A 21,305-nucleotide genomic window follows, 5' to 3' on the forward strand; every position below is an offset into this window, starting at 1 on the left:
GTTACTATCCATTTGCCACAAAACATATGCTATGTGATAATGAACCATGTTACTACCACTATAGGAAAGATCACATATTCAACAGCCAAGTTCCGTTCAATTCACTTATTTATTTTGGAGAAATGATATGTTTACAATATTCTTATAACAAATTTTAAGTAGGAAGTTGTTGATTTTAATTTCGAATTAAACTACTTTTTTAACCTTAAAAGAAATTAGGAACGGCTGCGATTGTCTGATTAATTATAGGCTGTCCCAGTTTGTATGGACCCTATGCAGGCAGTGGTCCTCAATCTACGCCTTTCCTTTTCCATATAAAGTATAGCGAAACTTTCCTACCCCAAATAATTAAAAATATTATACAATTCAGATTTAAAATAATAATATTATTATTATAAAAAAAAGATTCAAAATAATAACTGAAATGAAATAAAATAAAATAAAATATCTTAACAAAATGATAATCTCTGCGTAGAAAGTAGAAACAGCCATAAAACGCCATATATCATTCTGACTCTCAAATCTCCACCCTTCCTTCCTTATCACACATATCTCTCTCTCTATCTCTCTCTATATCTCTCTTCCTCTCCCCATTTTTCTTTCCCACCATCTACTGGATAAGAGAGCTCTCAACTCAAACCACCATGTTAATGCTTATGCCTTCTTCATTTTCCAATTTCTGCTGAACTCCACTGCTCCCAACACCATTACTTGCACCTTCTTTTAATTTACATTTTTAATTTACCTTATAGTTTTTCACATTGTTGGTCTAGCTAGCTTATTACTAGCTCTAAATTGGTGCTCTTTTACTTCATAACCTTAAAAAGTGCATTAAATAAAACACCCTTACTCTCAATACTTATAACAAGCTCTAGAGACTTTCTGTTCTGCTACCTGGTAATTACTCCTAAGCTCCATATATAAGCTTTCAAAGAAACTTCCTCCTTATACTTTATTTATTTATTATATTTTATCTTTGAGATAACTTAATTCTATACTATTTTATTTTGGCATATGTCACTGAATATGTTTTTAAATATTATAGGTTTACTTATAGAGTTTCAAGTTCAACCCTTCAGCTCATTTAGTTGAACTGAGGTCGAAAATGTCGCCTAGAAACAGTCGTGGAAAGGCCAAAGGAGAGAAGAGGAAGAAAGAAGATAAGGGTATTACGGTTATGGCTTCTGTTATTATTGTCTATTGATTGAATTAACTCTTTGAAGTTTTTGAACTAGCCTAGTCTTTCTTGCAGTTCTTCCAATCGTCATGGACATCACCGTGAACCTTCCCGATGAAACTTGTGTTATTTTAAAGGTTTGGTGCTTTTTAAGTTCATGTTCTTTCTTCTTTTTCTTTTTGGTTGGCTTTTTAATTTTGAATTTTGATAATTTGATAATTGGAGGGGGAGGATTTAAATATCTGTATTTTTGTTGAAAACGCTAAATGATAAAAATACCAGTTGAGTTATGAGACTCTTGGCTAATACTTTTCTTTTTAATTTTATAAACAAATTGCTAATTTATGGTCTGTTTGGATTGAAGGAGAGAAAGGGAGAATAGAATAGATTAGATTTAGTATAAAATTAGCTTATTTTTAGTCAATTCTACTTTACTCCATTCCAATCTCCCTTTATTCAAACAAGTCATAATGTTTTCAAAAAGGTATTTATTAATTGATATGCAGTATCAGTCACTAGCGCTTACTTTTTGTGTATGTTTTATTAATTAGTAATCATTACTGATTGGTATATTGAATGCTTTGAATTTGTAGTGTTATGAATTGAGACATACTGTTGCTTGGCTAATTTAAGAATCAAAACTAAGCAGTCCTAAACTAAAAGTCCCTAACCAACCAATCTGATTTTGACATGGGTTGTTAATAGGTACAGGTATTAATTAATTAATTAATTATAAGTAGTAAACAGTGTTAGCAGCAGCAAATGAATCCAAATTGCAATTTGGCAAATATTAGGTCGGAAAGCTGAGCAAGTTGCAGTTGCACACCAACACCATGATCGAGTGGTTAAGAAGGTTCCGTAATTTGACCATATAGAAAGAAAGATATTTGTATTAAAAATAGCTGTAGTTTTTCTCATATTGTGAATTTTATTTTCTATGTTAAAGATAAACGCTAGCTTATTATTAGTCTTTGATATTGAAATGTTTATATTTATTGAAACTGACAGGGAATATCAACGGACAGGATCATCGATGTTCGTCGGCTTTTGTCCGTAAGGACCGAAACTTGCAACATCACTAATTTCTCGCTATCGCATGAGGTAGAAATTCCATACCAACGCCTTTTTCTTTTTCTTTTTTTTTTCTTAAAATTTTAAATATATATTAATTACATTTAAAGTCAAATTTGAAAATTTAACTTAAGAGTGCAAAAAATTTACCAATTTAGTATTATAAAAAATTATTTTATCTATTTTATTACATTATTTTACAAAACAATTAACATTAGTAGTTTTATTTTAATATTCAATACAATAAAATAAAACTTTTAATAAAATATTGTTTTCTTTAACTTGCACTGCATCTCAACAGTCTAATTTTTTGACTTTTCTTCCGCTATTGCAATATGCTTTTAGTATTATTGGTGGCTTGGTGCTAAAAAAATCATTTTTATCACCGCCAATGGCAATGCTTATAACATATATTGGGAGGTCAGATTCATTATGTAAACGGAGCAAATACAATACCAACCGTACAAGACATGTTTGTCTGCCGCATGTGTGTTTTTTTTGGGACAGATTCAAAATCACACGTCTCCATTCCACCGATGGTCTTTCGGGATACAACGTACGGGACATCATAATAACTTTGCAGTCACCCCTTCCTAAGAAAGTATCTAATTTTCGTGGACAAACTTAAAAAAAAAAATATATATATATATATATATTAACATGCATATATATTTTAAAAATTTATTAATTAGAGAGTATATTTTATATATTCCTAATATTTATGTTAATTTTTGTATCGGATGTCATTTGTCATTCAATTCATAAATTTATTTTTTATGTATAGTTTTAAATTATAAAAATTTATAATTTAAACATTTGATCATGGACGATATAATAAGAAAATGTAACTCAATAGTGGATTTATCAAAATTCTTATCTAATAAAAATATATTGAGTAGAGTTATAACCATTGACTATAAACTAGTTTGTTGTAGAACTTTATCCATATTGTAAGTATGATATAACATGCATCCAACCCATATGATACCACTTGCCTGTCCATACAAAATTTTATTGGTTGTTTAGATAGAATCAAAGCCTCCAATTTTTATAAAATGCAAATTTTCAAGGAAGTCTAGACCTACAATTTAGACTAACTAATAAATTACGACTATTCTTTGTTCATGTGTCTACATTGAAATTTATACAGGAACCTTGAATGAGATAAAGATAAACTCTAGCTTCTTGGAATTTACCAATTAAATAAATAATAAATCATCATAATCCAAATTAATTTAACTTCATCATAATTCAAATTAATTTATTTGTTACAACTTACAACATAATATATTTACTCAATACCAATGAAAATAAATTAGAACCCCACAAATAAGTTCTACGATTTTGTCAAATTCCTCATTCTTAATTTGTAATAAGAATCATGAGTTGAGTATAACAAAATTTTAAAGGTTCATAATTTGTTCTTTTAATTTCTTTTAATTTTGTTTTGAGCAGTTTTCAAGTTTGAGCTTAATATTACTGACCTAAATTATATGTTTAGGCTTGATTTATTTTGTGTCAAACAAATTTTAATTTTAATATGACCTAATGGATTAAATTCTCTTTTTTTCATAAAAGGAAATATGACAAATAAAATTTTTAGTCTACTCATAAATGTGCACTATTGATTAATAACTAAATTATAGTGTAGATTATCTTATGTAACTAATTAGATAGATTAATTTTCATTTGTTACTCTATGAAAAAATTTTAGTTTATTACAAAAATTAAATTTATCAACCTTATATATTTAACGTATAAATTCCATAATTGTATTTGTATTATCAATAACTTAAAAATAATAATTTAATATTTATAAACGTTATCAAACTTAAAGAGTATTTGTGAGTATATTTTATACATCTAAAAAAACAAACAAACACTATATATATATATATATATATATAAAATACATACACACAAATAGAGTTTGAGTTTGTTCATGAGTAAATTATATATACATCTAAAAAAACAAACAAACACTATATATATATATATATATATATAAAATACATACACACAAATAGAGTTTGAGTTTGTTCATGAGTAAATTATCATATTTAATAATTGGGCTTAGACATGGACTTAAGCTTGGTTTATTTGCTAGAGAAATCATCATAAACAAGGTTTTATTTATTTATTTATTTATTTTTATTCTTTTTATTTTTAAATTCAAATAAAATTTAAATTATTTATAAACAACTCAATTAATTTAAAGTCTTAAATGTTGGAGTAAGAATGCACTCATAGAAACATAGACAAAGGCATTGGCAAAATTCTTAGAGGGGACATTGGAAACAATCAAATTTAATCACATCTAATTGGCTTTAATTTATATAGTCATATTAATTTTTTTGGTTGGAGTTGTAGCCATTGACTACAATCTAGTTTGTAGTTAAACTTTGTCTATGTTGAGGCACCTCATTCCTTCTCGTACCCTCTCATATTACATAATAAAAAATTTTGTTTGGTTAGTTTACTCGCTTAACGGTGAGCCAATATGTGACTTTAAGCAAATAACTAAATAAGCTTAATTATTTAAGAAGAGAATCAGATTTTTTATTTGTTTATTTAAATTTATACTTTTTGTCACACCTTTAAACAAATAAACTAACGGTTAATAAGCTTAACCAAACGCAAAACCCAACAATTTTTGGTACAAGAAAAATATTTGTTTACCTTAGTTTCTCATCAGTATATTGTTGAGGGGTAAGAAATGTAAGAAATGGGTACTAATGTTTTTCTTTCTCTTTTTGTGATCACGTAATTTCTTATTTCTTGAAGTGAACTTAAAAATAAAAAACCATATATATTGATAGTTATCTTTTTTTTCTTTTTGAGAAAAAGAAAAGAAAAGGTAATTAATATATATTATATTAGGGGTAAAATAGGTATTTGGTAGTTAATCTTTTCGAGCTTGCAGGTTAGGGGGTCACATTTAAAAGACACGGTGGACGTTTCCGCACTGAAGCCTTGTGTACTCACTCTGGTCGAAGGTAAAAGACTAAAGACTGTAAAGAAACTTACAAAACTCCAAACGGCGCCGTTTGTCTTTGTTTTACAAAAGCGAGAATCAAAAAACGACGCCGTTGGTATTACATATAATTATATTTTTATGTGAAGTGTGAACTGACCGGGGGGAAATTGCAGAGGAGTACGATGAAGAGTTGGCAGTGTCGCACGTTAGGAGAGTGTTGGACATCGTGGCCTGCACGACCAGCTTTGGCGCGTGGGGGTCAAAGAACAACAGCCCAAAATCCGATGAAAATGCAAATGCAAATAATAAGTCGAAATCCGATGAAGAGGAAGAGACGACGAGGCATTCGTGTCCAAAGCTCGGAACCTTCTATCACTTTTTCTCTCTCTCCCACCTCACCCCTCCTCTCCAATGTACGTCATTTTATTACACTACTGCTTTGCTTACTATGTTTCTTTCTTTCTTATTTTTTTAGTTTGAGTTTCTCTTAATTTTTTAAGATTAAACTACACTTCTTCTCACCTTTAAAAGTTTGATGTACCACCGCCGTCACTTTGGCGGTGTGAGACAAGGTCCGGTGCTTAAGTTTCCAGAAGGTAGTTACACATATAAAATTTCTATCTTGTATATATATATATATATATATATATAAAAAAGTTTGATGTTGTTTTTATTTCATATGTGAGACAAGGTCCGGTGCTTAAGTTTCCAGAAGGTAGTTACACATATAAAATTTCTATCTTGTATATATATATATATATATATATATAAAAAAGTTTGATGTTGTTTTTATTTCATTTTTTTAATTAAATTTTTATTTTTATTTTTATGTTTGATTCCGTTTTCATATTGCCACTTGCCGTAGCCTTATGTTGACATATAATTAAACCATGGTCACTCATACAAGAGTAATGCTAGTAGAACCCGAATGGCAAGTTGTGATTGGTGAAGTTATGTCGCCCACATGACCCACTGACACATTTTCACTAATCACAACTTGCAATGTGGGGAGCTGTGACACAAAGTTGTGCCAATTTTTGTAGCCAATTTTTGTAGTACTAGCATTATTCCCCATATAATACGGAAAATGTTTCGAACTGCTTATATATATTTTTATTAGACGTAAATTTTGAAATTTCAAGAAGATTAAAGATCGTAGTAATGTTATTAATCAAATGTTTCAATTTCAAGTTTTTGTAGTATAAAATTATGCATAAAAAGTAATTTTATTGATTGAATAGTAAAAAATATTTGATTTGAACAAAATTTGACATACATGTTAAGAACATAAGAAATATGTAATTTAATGGTTAGATTTTTAAAATTTATACTCAATAAAAAGATATATGAGGTGTTTAAAGAGTTTCTTTCCAAACTAGTTTGGGAATAAACCTTGTTCATGATACCAAGTATCACGAGATTACTACTGGAAATGAACCAATATCAATATGAAAATGGAATCAAAATGTAAGAGGCCAAAAGAAAACCAATCAAAGGACGAAAAATGTAATCTAATCTAATTTTAATTAATTGAAGAATATTGAAGATGATGTGATTTGGCATGAATAATGTGAATGCTGTTGGCTTGGTTGCAGTTATAAGGAAAGCAACAACGAGACAACATGTTGATGAGATTAATTCAGCTGCTGATTATCATCTTTTCTCCTTTGATGTAACACTTTCTTCCCATCTATAATAAGTATAGTGTTGCATATATATATATATATATATATATATATATATATATTTTTTTTTTTTTTCCATTTAGTTTTAGATGTTTTGTAAACTTGGATGGGGTTGTGTTTGTTTCGGTTTTGTTATTGGTCAGGTGAAGCTTTGCAATGGGAAGTTGGTTCATGTGGAAGCTTGTAGGAAGGGATTTTATAGTCTTGGAAAGCAGCGAATACTAACTCACAACCTTGTTGATTTGTTACGACAGCTTAGTAGGGCCTTTGATAATGTTAGTTCAGTTACTTTATTTTGCCATTCAAATCCTTTTTTCATGATAATTTTCTGTTACTTTTATTCATTTTTAGTTTGATTATGTTTAAAATTCAATAACTAAACAAAGAAAAAGATAAAACACGGATCACTCTCTGAAATAGATATAAGCTTTGCAATTGCATCTTGTTGGTATATTTGAACAGCCTATATGTGTTCCAAGTCTAACTTGTTGAAACAGAAGAAAGAAAAGGCTGAGATGTGCAACTCTCATATATTCGAAAAAATGCTGCAACAATGAGCATGCTGCATTTGAGAAGCTTTTGCTTGATAATGTCAAGTAATAGTGCCTCACTAAACAAGATATAAATATTTGTGTAGTGTTTCTACCAGTATAAGATGGTGTTGAATTCTCTGTCGTGGATGTTGGGATTTTTTGAATTATAACCATGCATTGTTTGAATCTAAAGGAATGTTGACTTGGTTTGGTCATATGTTTTTCATAAACGGAATTTCTGGCTATATAGTCTCTTCTTCAACTTGCAATATATTTTAGTTTATTCTTTCCTTTTGCTGCATTCTTATTCTTTTGAATGGTAAAGAATTTGGTTGTTGCTCATATCACAGGCTTACAATGATCTCATGAAAGCATTTTCAGAGCGCAACAAGGTAACATTATGAAATTTATTTTCTATTTCATACTTGCTTTGACTGACATTGCCAAGTTTAATGACTTCTCTGCCATTATAGTCAGTTGGTTCCCATATTCTATAAATGAATTTTCTTCTACCACCTGCAGTTTGGGAATCTTCCGTATGGCTTCAGAGCCAATACATGGCTTGTTCCTCCTGTTGCAGCACAGTTACCCTCTGTTTTCCCTCCTCTCCCAGTGGAGGACGAAACTTGGGGAGGAAATGGAGGTGGTCTAGGAAGAGATGGAAAAAGTGATTTGATTCCTTGGGCTAACGAGTTTCTGTTTCTTGCATCTATGCCTTGCAAGACAACGGAGGAGAGGCAGGTTCGAGATAGGAAGGCATTCCTTCTTCACAGCCTATTCGTTGACGTTGCCATTTTCAGAGCTGTCAAAGCTGTCCAGCATGTAATGGAACAGCCGGATTTAATTTGTTCTGTTTCAAATGGCGAAATTCTTTATACGGAGAGGGTTGGGGATTTGAGCATCATGGTCATGAAAGATGCATCCAATGCGAGCTGTAAGCTAGATACTAAAATTGATGGAATTCAAGCAACTGGAGTGGATGAAAAGAATCTAGCAGAACGAAACCTACTAAAAGGGATCACTGCTGATGAAAACACTGCTGCTCATGTAAGATAATTTCTAAAAAATGTAATTGATCAATAATACTTTGTAAAATTGGTACAATTCAGGTGATTTTTGCTAAAATGATTGAAGAATGGGTTGCATATGAGTGCAGGACATTGCCACTCTAGGTGTTATCAATTTAAGATATTGTGGTTATATCGCAACAGTGAAAGTTGAGCAAAGAGAGAATGTCAAGGGCAGCAATCCATCTCAAAGCATTGAACTCCTTGATCAACCTGATGGAGGTGCCAATTCTCTTAATATTAACAGGTACTTTACCCTTAAAATGTTTAGTACCATCATAATCCATGGAGCCTGTTTAGTACAACTTGATTTTCACCTTTTTGAAAATGGGCTGCTTATAAAAATTGGACCCAGAAAAAAGTGAGGATTTAAAAAGTTGTAATTTGAAAGAGTTCATTTTCAAACTGCTGAAACAAATGGGCCCCATATCACCCTTACATAATTTTTTACATACCCACAAGTGGAGAATTCATGATTTTTGTTGTGAGCTAGAAGTTCTAATGCTAATGAACTCAGCTATTCCTTCTGTTGAATACTCACATCATGATGGTCTCATATATGAATTAAGGTCTATCCAAGGTTTTGAGGTTATTTATTTAGATAATGAAGGCATGGTAATCGTAAGCCAATAGAAGAAACTGACTTTGCACATATAGCACTGGTCAGTAAAACCCATGCCTCTCTTAATGAGATCAGAGAATTATTACTAACTCTTACATCCTTTAAGGCTTTAGCCTATATCACTTTATTGCTTTTTTTGATTGCTATGTATGTTTAATATACATATTCATATTCTTTATCTCTCTGTCTCTCTCTCATAAATAAAGAATATTTCAAAAGATTGCAAAAAGGAAACCACTAGTACACGGGATAAAGATGCATATTTGTTCATTTTACAGCTACAGTTCCATATATTGCACCATACTTCGTTATCTGATGGCATATGGTCCTTTTGTGGCTCTCTTTCAGTCATTTGGATGTAGTACAGAGTCTAATTATTACTTTGTTCCTTACAGTTTGAGATTGCTTCTTCACAAAACTCCACCTCCAGAGTACTATAAGCCTGCACCACATATGCAAAGTTTGGGGCATGAAGAGATCAATGCTTCCCGATCTTTTGTAGAGGGGCTGTTGGAAAAAAGTCTTGCTAAGCTCGAAGAGAAGGAACTAGGATTGGACCATGTTGTGAGATGGGAGCTTGGAGCCTGCTGGATACAACATTTGCAAGACCAGAAAAATACAGGTAAGGATAAGAAGCCATCTGGTGAGAATGCAAAGAATGAAATGAAGGTTGAGGGACTTGGGACAAATCTTAGATCCCTTAGGAATAACAGGAAGAAAACAGATGGAAGCAATCTCAAAGGGCAGTTTGAAAACTCTAGATCGAATGCAGAAGGTGTTATTGGGGAAGCTGAACATTCTATTTTGCCTGCCATAGAATCTCAGCTTGAAACCAATGCAAAAGAAAATGAGCTTGCCATGAAGAGGGTGTTGTCTGAAGCAGCCTTTGCTCGATTAAAAGAAACAGAAACTGACCTTCATTGCAAGGTAAAATCTTGTACCTGTTTTTCAAGAGCATATCTCTCTTTGTTTGTACCTTAGGGTCTGAACTAATCTACAATATGTCATTGACAGTCTTTTCAAGAACTGATTGACTTGTCCCAAAAATATTACACTGAAGTTGCTCTTCCAAAACTGGTAATTACTGAATATTATTTGTTTGATTGTTCTAATCAATCTGCCTATTAATATGGTTATGGTGATTTACTTCAAGTGTTTGTCTTGCAATTCAGGTAGCAGATTTTGGTTCATTGGAACTCTCGCCAGTTGATGGCCGAACTCTAACTGATTTCATGCATACTAGAGGTCTTCGAATGCGTTCTCTGGGGCATGTTGTAAGTGCCTTATTCTGACCCAGGCTTTTGATGCTTTTCTGTTACATTTCTATCTACCTAAAAGGGATCTATATCCTTCACTTTGTTGGGTATCTTGGGTTCCTATCGCACTTTGATAGTACTTGTTGTACTTAGGGTAACATCCACTTAGCTTTCTGGAAAATGTTGTGAAAGAATTGAAAAAAGAGTAACAAAGCTTGTCTTGGTCTGTAATTTAAGTATTGTCATCTACTATATCAACCTCTTATTGCTGCATTACTGACTGTAGAAACAATCTTTACTAGCCTGTTGATGTCTGGACTGCACCAGAGACTGATCTTGCTTCTTCTATTTGCTTCAAAATTTAGCCTTTCGTTTTTCTTATTGACACATCCAAAGTCATTTGTTGTTGTTGTATTTTATTATTATTATTTTTAATCTTTACTCTGGAACTGTTAGAAGATTTTGTATTCTAGATAAAAAAGAGAATTTGACTATAATTTATAACTTTGAGATCAAATTCTACATGTTTTTCCTTACTTAAAGATGCTCGCCTCTTTGTTTTCTTTGTAGGTCAAGCTTTCAGAAAAGCTACCACATGTGCAGTCACTGTGTATTCATGAGATGATAGTACGAGCTTTTAAGCACATTCTTCAGGCAGTGATTGCTGCTGTTGATAACACAGAGAAAATGGCAGTATCAATAGCTGCTGCATTGAATATGATGCTTGGTGTTCCTGAAAATGAAGAGTCAAACAAATCTTGCAATGTCCATTCCCTTGTCTGGAGATGGCTGCAGGTCTTCTTGAAAAAGAGATTTGAATGGGATCTTAGTAGCTTGAACTACAAAGATATTAGAAAATTTGCAATTCTACGTGGATTATGTCATAAGGTACATAACACTAGACCATAAATTCCAGAGTTTGAGCAATATCCGGAATTTTATTTTATTGTCTGTGAATTTGCACTTCGTTAATTTATAAAAGGTTCATATATTTTTGGGATTTTCTGCGGTTGCATTGGATTGAATTGTATGATATATCGTTGGCAATTTACACATTTTTTTTACTTAAGAATGCTTCAATCAGTAACAGGGGGAATGCAAAGAGTTGGGACACGCATAGGTCTGTTTGATGTGCCACATGAATTGATGATTGTGATTGCTTACACTTAAAGCCTTTTAAATTATTCATTATAGTATAGTGCAAGAAAGCACAGACATGGCAGTTTGCCTGCCTTGCCTGTGTTGGATGCATATGGGACACGGCATACACCTAGGACACAGCTGCACGTGTGCCCTTTTTTTTTTTTTATAATAATTAGACACTGCTGGGACATGGCGAGGACACAGACAGGACATGGCGAGGAGGGGAAAAGAAAAAACAGAAGTGAAAACCCTAACTTGAATTTTCTTGATCTCTTGATCTCTCTCCTTCTCTCAGTCTCACACTCTCACGCTGATCTCCTCTTGCCTCTTCTTCTTCTTCCACTCATGCCAATCTCACCTCTCTCAGTTTATTCTTCTCTGCACGTTGTTTCTTCTTCTCTGCCTCACTTTGCCGTTGCTGCTTTGTTGTCTATTTCATTGCATCTGTTTCTTCTTTCTTGTATTATCTTTCACTAACCCATTTTCTTCATTTTGTATGCCATGCCAGCTACCCTCTGTCCCAGCATGTGACTGACAATTTATTAAATAACCTTAAAGGTTGTGTGCAAAGTTTGAATATTTTCAAAGCACAGAAAAAGCTGCCAAAACATTAATTGCTTTCTTTCTTTTCCTAAAATGGTTCACTAAAAAGTGCCCTAAGGGCATCCGTTAACTTTTCTATTTTTACTATTATTGAATTGAAATGTTGGGTTAAGGCGTGTGTAAAAATAAACAAAACATTAAGATTACCATGGTTCAAGAGAAAGTAATATTATCGACTCGGAGACTTTAATATTTTAAATGAGACATAAATTTATAGGTTTATATATTATTTATTTATTTATTTATAATTAATTAATATACATATTTCCGTCGCACCCGAATCTTACTTTTTCAAAAATTTCCGTGTCGCCGTACTGTATCTGCACCCGTATCCATGTAGGTGCTTCCTATACGTGCTACTGAGTTTGATGGCCACGTGCATCTGATTAGATTATTTTTGGCTGGCTGGAATGATGGCTACCAACTACTGTGATGTGTTCCTTAATTCATGAATTATGTGGATGCATTTTTCTCCCTGACTCCATTTTTTATATGTAACTTTCTATAATGCTTAGGTTTTATCTAATGTATAAATAATGCAAAAAAAAAAAAAAAAAAAAATGATATTTTGATCAAACTTGGGGAAATCATGGCAGGAAAACAATAGGTATAGTATTTTCCATGCTTCTAGAAGTTGATAGATCATAGGTGTTATAGATATCAATGGAAGATGAATGCTGCATCACTAGCAGTTCTTCTGTCTCTCACCCTCCTTTTCTCTCCCTTTATAGGTGGGTATTGAGCTGGTTCCAAGGGATTTTGACATGGATTCTCTGAACCCATTCCGGAAATCAGATATTGTCAGCTTGGTCCCAGTGCATAAGGTGATGAAGTAGAAAAATAATGGAAACATGTTCTCTTTTATTGTGTGTCAGAATTGATTTTGTTTCTACAGATTTTGTATTCAAGTGCATTTTCTGCTTCTTTGCAGCAAGCGGCATGCTCATCAGCGGATGGGAGGCAACTCCTGGAATCATCAAAAACAGCTTTGGATAAGGGAAAGCTTGAAGACGCGGTTTCCTATGGGACAAAGGTATAAGGTTTCCAAAAGCACATGGATATACTTCTATTCTATGAAACTATATATATATATATATATATAAGGTGTATCAGAAGCTATTCTTTGTCTCTTCCATATCAGTATTGTAGCGTGTTACCTGCTTTACTTTTCTTATTTTTGCAGGCTCTTACAAAGCTGGTAGCAGTTTGTGGTCCATACCATCGAATGACGGCAGGGGCTTACAGCCTCCTTGCTGTAGTTTTGTATCACACTGGAGATTTCAATCAGGTCTTTTTGTAGTCCCTTTTGTTTTGCTTTTGCTGGGACATCTCTGCATTTGTATAAGTTTAGTGTTACTCTTCCAAAACAGTGTTGAAAATATTCTTAAATGCCCATAATAAATTATGCATTTCTTTGTAGTAGTGGTTTTCAAGTCACATTAATTCAACAGTTTGTCCCAATCTCAGGCCACAGTTTATCAACAGAAAGCTCTGGATATCAATGAGAAAGAACTAGGTCTTGATCATCCAGATACAATGAAGAGTTATGGAGATCTTGCTGTCTTCTATTACAGACTTCAACACACAGAGCTGGCTCTAAAGTATGCTTTGATCTTGCATATTTTGATGTTAATGTCTAAATCTATGTTATAATCTTTGTGGTTTGTACTTTTCAGTTTTCAATCTGGTATCTGACTCAGTGTTGTGTAATGGTTACCCTTCATGGTCTATGTGATGCATTCTCTACTTTCTTTCTTATGCTGATAATGTATAAAATTACTATAATAATTATTGGAATTGTCATTTCCTTTTTCAGTGATTTATGCCCTGCATGTTTGGTATAAATTAGCTGTTTGGGCTGGTCTCTAGCTGTTATGTTAGGTTTTGTCAAATGTCAACATGGTTTACAAGTGTTGTTCATCAGGTATGTAAAGCGAGCACTGTATCTTCTACATCTCACATGCGGTCCATCTCATCCAAACACTGCTGCAACATACATCAATGTGGCTATGATGGAGGAAGGCCTAGGGAATGTGCACGTAGCCCTCAGATATCTCCACAAAGCTCTGAAATGTAACCAAAGGTTACTTGGGCCAGACCATATTCAGGTTTTGTTTGTTTACTTTCTTTCTTAATCTTGGCTGAAGCATAAAGTTCATTTAATATAAATTTCTTAAACCGATGGCAATAATAGTCTATTTAATGAGAGGTAGGCTTCCCTCTCCCATGAGTTGAACCTAAGACATCCATTTATGAAAGGGGTTTTAGTTAATTTCTGGATGAGAGAATACATATAGCAATCCATTATTACTTGGATTATTCTGATATCTGCAATGAGATATGGTACACCTGTTAAAATGTGTCAACAAGGGGATAGGCTTGCTATTCAAGTGAAGATCCTAATGCAAAGTAGGTTCCCTTTCAACCTATCAAACATGAATGAAATTTGTTAATTATCATCATTTGCTAAACCTGGTGTTTCTCCACAAAAGGGGCACATCAATTCGTTTAGGTACATTGGGCAATCTTTTCGAAAACAGAGAAAATCATTTTTGTGCCTCAATATTCTAAAATGACAACTATTACATTTTTCAAAAACTAGATTGCGAATAATATCTGCACTGGCAATTTGTTTCTTAATAAGTTTTGGCTCCAAGGGGAGGGAGAAGGGGAGATGTGAACTAGTGACCTCCACTTTATGAAGCAAGATTCTTATCTCATTTAATGATAGCCCCATCTAGATACCTTTTAACTAGCACCATTCAGCATTAGCTTGTATTTTTTATTGTTTTTCATTCTTATCAATGAAAAAGCATCTCTTATGTGATCAAAATCATGTCAAACATTTTTCTACAAGGGGTTTCTGTTAAAAGACTACTTAACTGGACAACAGAAACAGAGAGAAATTCATTACAGGCACTCAAGTAGTAATAATCTTGATGTCAGGTGGTAGACAGTTGAACAACATACAGGGGCTATTTCTACTGGAAATGCATATTTTGTTGTGAACTAATGAATGGCCTCTGAAACTCCATTTACACTTCATCCATGCTTGCAAACTAATTGTTTTACTTTACCTCTGGAAATTTTATTCTACACCCAAAATTTACATAATATTTTCTTTATACCTTTTGAGAAGTAATTTCCTCTTTTGATTTCACTCCAGACTGCAGCAAGTTACCATGCAATTGCAATAGCACTCTCATTGATGGAAGCATACCCTTTGAGTGTTCAGCATGAGCAAACAACCTTGCAAATTCTGCGAGCAAAGCTGGGTCCGGATGACCTTCGTACACAGGTATCTTCTTAGGTTCTGGCCTTTCCCCTGTAGTCATTTAGTCATTCTGGCTACTTTATACTGCAAGTGCTCATTGACTTAGAACATCTTGGCCACATTTCATAACTACTAAAGCATACAGGAAATTTTACTAGCATCCATTATTAGCGATTTTTCTAAATTTTCTATTTAGTTATTTAATTTTTTTAGTTTTCCCCTTCTTTTCTCTCTGGTAAACTGTTTTATAATTTGTTTAAATCTCAATTTTGTTATCCATAGTAATTTTATATTTTGTAATCAAATACTGCAGGATGCTGCTGCTTGGCTTGAGTACTTTGAGTCCAAGGCTTTTGAACAACAAGAAGCTGCACGAAATGGTACTCGGAAGCCGGATGCATCCATAGCAAGCAAAGGCCACCTTAGGTAAGTTAGCATTGTCCTTGGATACTGATAATTTGAGCCATGCCAATTACTATTAACTTGTCATGCATGCAGTTTACTCTGCTACTTTATTGACTAATCAGTCCCTTATGATGCTTGCTATTGGTATGGTTGCTTTCTTAATTACACCGTTGGGATGCAGATTCCTTGATAACATTGAGCTTTATGCAGCTGTTCTAGTTTATTGGCTAGTCACACTGTTGGGATGCACTGTTATCATGTAGTTGCTTTCTTAATTTTCCAATATATATATAAATTACTAGTAGGAACTTTCCCCATAGTGATATTAGGTTTTGCCAAGTGGCGTATTCCTAAAAAATTCTTTTCATTTAGTCTTCAACATCATCAAATCTTTGAATTTATGTCAAAGTATTAATTCATTATCATGTGTTAATGGCTAGATAGATGCATTTATTTCCATGAGTTAATTAATTTTGTCCAAGTATACATGCCGAATTTCATGTTAATCAGATGCTATTTACTATTTTATCAAATATTTTACAAAATAAAAAATATAGATATTTTTTTAAATCTCTAATCGTCTTAATATTTTTTTGCAACTATGGAGAATATAAAGAGGCAATGTAATATCTAACCAAAAATTTACATTTTTTTAAAACTCATTTTAGTGACAAATAATATACAATTGAAATTCATTTCCCAAATATAATTGATGACATGTAATATAATCAAAATTAATTTCCGAAATATTATAACACATAATGAGTATTATTGAACCATAGAAATAATTTCTTATTAAAATTTTAAAAATGAACTAATAGCGTACATGCACATTCCGCAGAACATCAGCTAGTCGATATTAAAAAGTAGAATCTATTCCAAAATCTTAACTTTGGAAATGTAAACATGGAAAAATAGTGGGACCAGGTGATCCAACAGTCAATGGCTTCCTTGAGAATAATCCAGTCCAAAGTCTTTCATGTTGAATTGATTGAAAATTTCCTCTGTACATTACTCATTTCAGCTTTTCTGTGAATAATATACTTTTGAAATACATATTTAACATAATTAATCAGGTCAAGATGCTGCACTGGAATATTTAGCCAAGCAACCCTGTTGAACTGTCACTATCATGCATGTGTGCTATAATGAAGTTTGCTAGAGACTGATTATATGACACTTTCTTTGCCAACATGCACATATTCTTGTTAGTAACTAATGATATGATTTATAAATCTGGCAGTGTGTCAGATTTGCTTGACTACATTAATCCAAATCACGATGCCAAAGGGAGAGATGGAGCAGTAAGGAGGAAAAGCTATATTGCAAAGGTATGTTGGAGCCTAGATCATGTTTGTTCAAAATTAATTTAACCCATCATGAGCAAATGAAATCTGGAATAAACTTAAACCTGTTTTTCTTTCCACACTGATAGTACGTGAAGAATTCTCCTAGTGGTGCTGTTGACAGATGCATTTTCAAGGAAATGATTGCTTGTCATGTTAACAGCACCTTTCATTGAATGGTTAAGACCCATTAAAAAGAAAATAGAGAATGTATCTGGCCCAAATCTTAAATTAACCAAGCAGCCATATTGAGTTTCCCAGAAGTAAGCTTTGGCTGAAGCTTGGCATTTGGCCTAACCCATAGCACCAAACTTTAGTGGTCTGAGACGAGTCCAAAGAGCTCTTCTTTAGAAAGGTTCCCCACATTATTAAAAAAAAAGTAAAACCTTTTTACTAAAAACAGATGAGGATGGGAATGCTCCAGTCTAGATTGAATGAGGTTCAAAATGTATTTAACTTCTTCAAAAAAGAAGCCATGATGGCTCATAGATTGAGGGGATAGTTTACTAGGCAGACTGACTCATCTGTATGGGAACCCTCCACCTGTACCTAAGATGTATTGCATTCTTCAAATGACTGCCAATATGCAATGTCCCTTCTATGTATACACCTCTGTACTCACCTGTCATCAACATATTCAAACAAACTCAATTTTCTTTTGCAGGTGAAGGGAACATCTCATCAAGATTTAAGCCCACGAAGTTCTGATGAAACTACCAAAGAGGAGATTTCAGATGAAGAGACGCCTATACCTGAAACAGAAGTTAGTGCAAATGCTAACCAGGAGATTAGCCCTGTCCCTATTGAGTCCCAACAATCTGTCATGGAAAAGACTGTAGAGGAAAATCCAAATATTGCCCACGAAATCTTTTCTGAAACACATGCTGAAGGAGAGGATGGATGGCAACCGGTTCAAAGGCCAAGATCAGCTGGCTCATATGGTCGGCGACTGAAGCAGCGGCGTGCAACTATTGGAAGGGTCTATAGTTATCCAAAAAAGAATGTGGACACAGATATAGATTATTCTCCGGTCAAGAATACTCATAAGACCAGTAAGTATTACCTATTAAAGAAACGAACAACTTCACATGGGAGTTATACAGATCACCAAACATTGAACCCTGCCCAAGGCACCAAATTTGGACGGAGAGTAGTCAAAACTGTAACATACAGGGTCAAGTCAATGCCTTCATCTACCAAAACTGCTACAACAGAGACCCCTGGAAATAGTGGTGAGCTTTTCAGTTCTCCGTTATCTTGTCCAAATTCTGCGCCAAATGATGTTGGCCCAGTGAAAAATTCAATTGTCTGTCTTGGAAAATCACCTTCGTACAAGGAAGTAGCATTGGCCCCGCCAGGTTCCATTGGTAAATTGCAGATCTGGGTGCCCCAAAGTGATTTTCTGGATAATCGAGAACTTGTCTTTGGAAAACATGAAGAGGAAATGAATGAAGTAAAAGGAAATGACAAATTAATTAGAACAGAGATGGAAAGTGTATTTGAAGAAAAAAATGAGAATTCTATACCAAATTCCACAGATCACTTAAAAGAGGAAATTGTAGTTGTTGAGAAGAAAGAAGACACTCAGTTAACTGATGGAATGGAAGATAATCCTTCTTTGGTGGAATCAGAGAGCGTGGAAGGACTTGAATCTGGTAGAGTTGAGGTTCAAGAATTGGTAGAGACTGGCATAATTGATGGCATGCCAAATGGTATTGATTCTCTCAAAGGGGAGGTGAGTGAGGAGGATTCATCTACCAGTTCTGAAACCCAACAAAATTCACAATCTAACTGTCAAGGAGCAGAGGATCTGCAGGAAAAACCCTTTATTCGAAATTCAAGTGATGTAAGAGGATACCCCAATAAGAAGTTGTCTGCATCAGCATCTCCGTTCAATCCATCACCAGTCATTACACGTCCGGCAGTGGCCATGAATATCACTCTTCCTTCTGGTCCTGTTGCTGTTCCAGCTATTGCACCCTGGCCGGTAAACTTAAATGTTCACCGTGGGCCTGCTGTCCTACCCACAGTTAATCCAATTTGCTCCTCCCCTCATCATCCATACTCGTCACCTCCACCAACCCCAAACATGATACAAGCATTGCCCTTTATGTACCCTCCATATGCTCAAAGCCAAGCAGTACCAACCAGCACATTTCCTGTGACGAGCAGTGGCTTTCATCCTAACCATTTCACGTGGCAGTGCAATGTGAACCCAAATGTTTCAGAGTTTATTCCTGGTACAGTTTGGACTGGCTGCCATCCAGTGGAGTACTCTGTTCCTCAACCTGTTGTTGAGCCGATATCTGATCCCATGTTGGAGACAAAACTGCAGCCTGATGATTCTGGAAGCCCAAGCTCATCTTCGATTCTGCCAGTGGACATTGATAATGTGGGGGAAGCAAGGAAAGAAGTGAATCTTCTAGCATCAGAGGAAAATCAGATTGCAAATGAAGTTGCTGAAATCGGACTGGAAAGTGTTAAGGAAAATGGTCACCCTATTCTGTCTAGGGTTGAAAATGCTCTGAGTGAACCAAGTCAGAACAATAGCTCAAATGATGATGCTGGAAAAAGCGGTGAAAGTAAGATTGATGGTGAAAAAACCTTAAGCATTTTGACTAGGGGGAGAAGAAACCGAAAGCAGACTCTTAGAATACCAATAAGTTGGCTCAATCGACCATATGGCTCAAAGTCTTTTAAAGTTATTTATAACAGAGTACTCAGGGGAAGTGATACCCCTATGTCTTCCAGCTTTCCTTCAGGAGATGATTGTACAGCTAGTGCCTCATAACCCCATCTTTACTTGTTTGTCAAGTGTAGCAGGATTGTTGAGAAAAAAAAGGATAAAGACCTTTCTGTAATACATGAAAGGGACAAGAGTACCTTGGATCTACTCTGGCTCTTATGATCACAATATGCCTTGTCTTATCAGTTGCACCACCTTTCCAAAATAATTTTAGGTGAGTTCCCAATGATCCAGATTCATAATTCTATTATTAATAATTTTTTATAATGCTAATTTATTAACACTTGGAAAAAAAATTGCAGATGCTTTTATTTGAGTCAAGTCTCCTGCCTGCAAAAGGACATTGATGATGAAGGAACAAAGGCTAATTCCCTACATAGGTATTTTCTCATCAATTGTCTAGTATGTATGGGCCTTTTTGAAGAAATGAAAACCATCATAGGCTAGGTCTTCTCATTTGGTGGAAATTAGTTTTCATTCTTCTATCCTACAGATGATTCCATAAAGCGTTATGAATGTATCCTGCTTTTATGCATCTGTTGAGACCTAACTCATGTCATTTGAGGTAGCATCCTGTTAAGGTTTCTTAGTCTTGGCCAAATGCAATTAAGTTATAACAAGAATGGACTCAATTAAGCTTTTTTTGGGACTAATGCATTGTTTGAATCAATTAAGCTTGTACTTTGTAATATTGAACTTGTATTTTCATGGTCTGATCATTGGTTTTGCTTGACATGCAGGTTTACAATAGGAGAAATTTACCTTGGGAATTCTATGGGCATTTTTTTGAGGTGACAATTTTGGGTTCTAATATAGTTAGGAAATTTTGACAAATTTGGTTCACAGCATCTATAGACAGAAATCAGTACTTTTGCGGCCCCTTCCATTCCAAACAGCTATGTTTTGATAATTAATTTGGTAAATTATATGACTTCATTTTTTAATGACTGGATATAACTTATGGACATGTGTTCTTACTAAAGTTGATCACTACCTGTTCCACTTTACAATAAAAAAAATGTTGTCGAAACATAAAAGATTCCAAACTTCTGAATATGTCTTCTAAATAGAATCAAACTCATTTAAGGTTTCTAGACTGCATGTTCTCCTCATGAAGATCATAGTTAATTAGAATTCTTTAATTGTTCACAATTTGGTCCCATGCAGTTGAAATTTTCTGAAACCAGTCCCCTTCTAGCCCTATTTCTCTTTGGAAATCATTTCTTTGTATTGAATGTGTATACTGGATAATTGACTTCACAAATTTTATTGTCGGTGAAATTTATTTTCTTGAAGTAGTTGACACATCATCTTTTGAAGATGGTCATTCAACTAATCTTTGCCTAATGCCATTACCCCTCATTTCTTCTCCACAATGAAATATATATATATATACACAC

The 21,305-nt window shown here is 33.9% G+C and overlaps 1 protein-coding gene across 1 annotated transcript; it reads left to right on the top strand.

Annotated features, from left to right (window-relative positions):
• Positions 1-518: 518 nt before the first annotated feature.
• Positions 519-20,849, top strand: LOC111989354 (protein REDUCED CHLOROPLAST COVERAGE 1). Its single transcript, XM_024021146.2, has 26 exons — positions 519-897; positions 1,046-1,166; positions 1,253-1,314; positions 2,186-2,278; positions 5,172-5,244; positions 5,399-5,638; positions 6,821-6,897; positions 7,054-7,185; positions 7,794-7,835; positions 7,966-8,490; positions 8,600-8,757; positions 9,528-10,059; positions 10,147-10,209; positions 10,305-10,406; positions 10,959-11,276; positions 12,866-12,958; positions 13,066-13,167; positions 13,318-13,422; positions 13,602-13,735; positions 14,059-14,242; positions 15,301-15,432; positions 15,722-15,834; positions 17,057-17,144; positions 17,824-20,119; positions 20,208-20,285; positions 20,646-20,849. Exons 2-24 carry the CDS (start codon positions 1,106-1,108, stop codon positions 19,948-19,950), a joined length of 5,556 nt encoding a protein of 1,851 aa, XP_023876914.2. The 5' UTR covers positions 519-897; positions 1,046-1,105; the 3' UTR covers positions 19,951-20,119; positions 20,208-20,285; positions 20,646-20,849.
• Positions 20,850-21,305: the final 456 nt, after the last annotated feature.

Source organism: Quercus suber, unplaced genomic scaffold (assembly GCF_002906115.3).
Source record: "Quercus suber isolate HL8 unplaced genomic scaffold, Cork oak 2.0 scaffold_437, whole genome shotgun sequence".
Lineage (NCBI taxonomy): Eukaryota > Viridiplantae > Streptophyta > Magnoliopsida > Fagales > Fagaceae > Quercus > Quercus suber.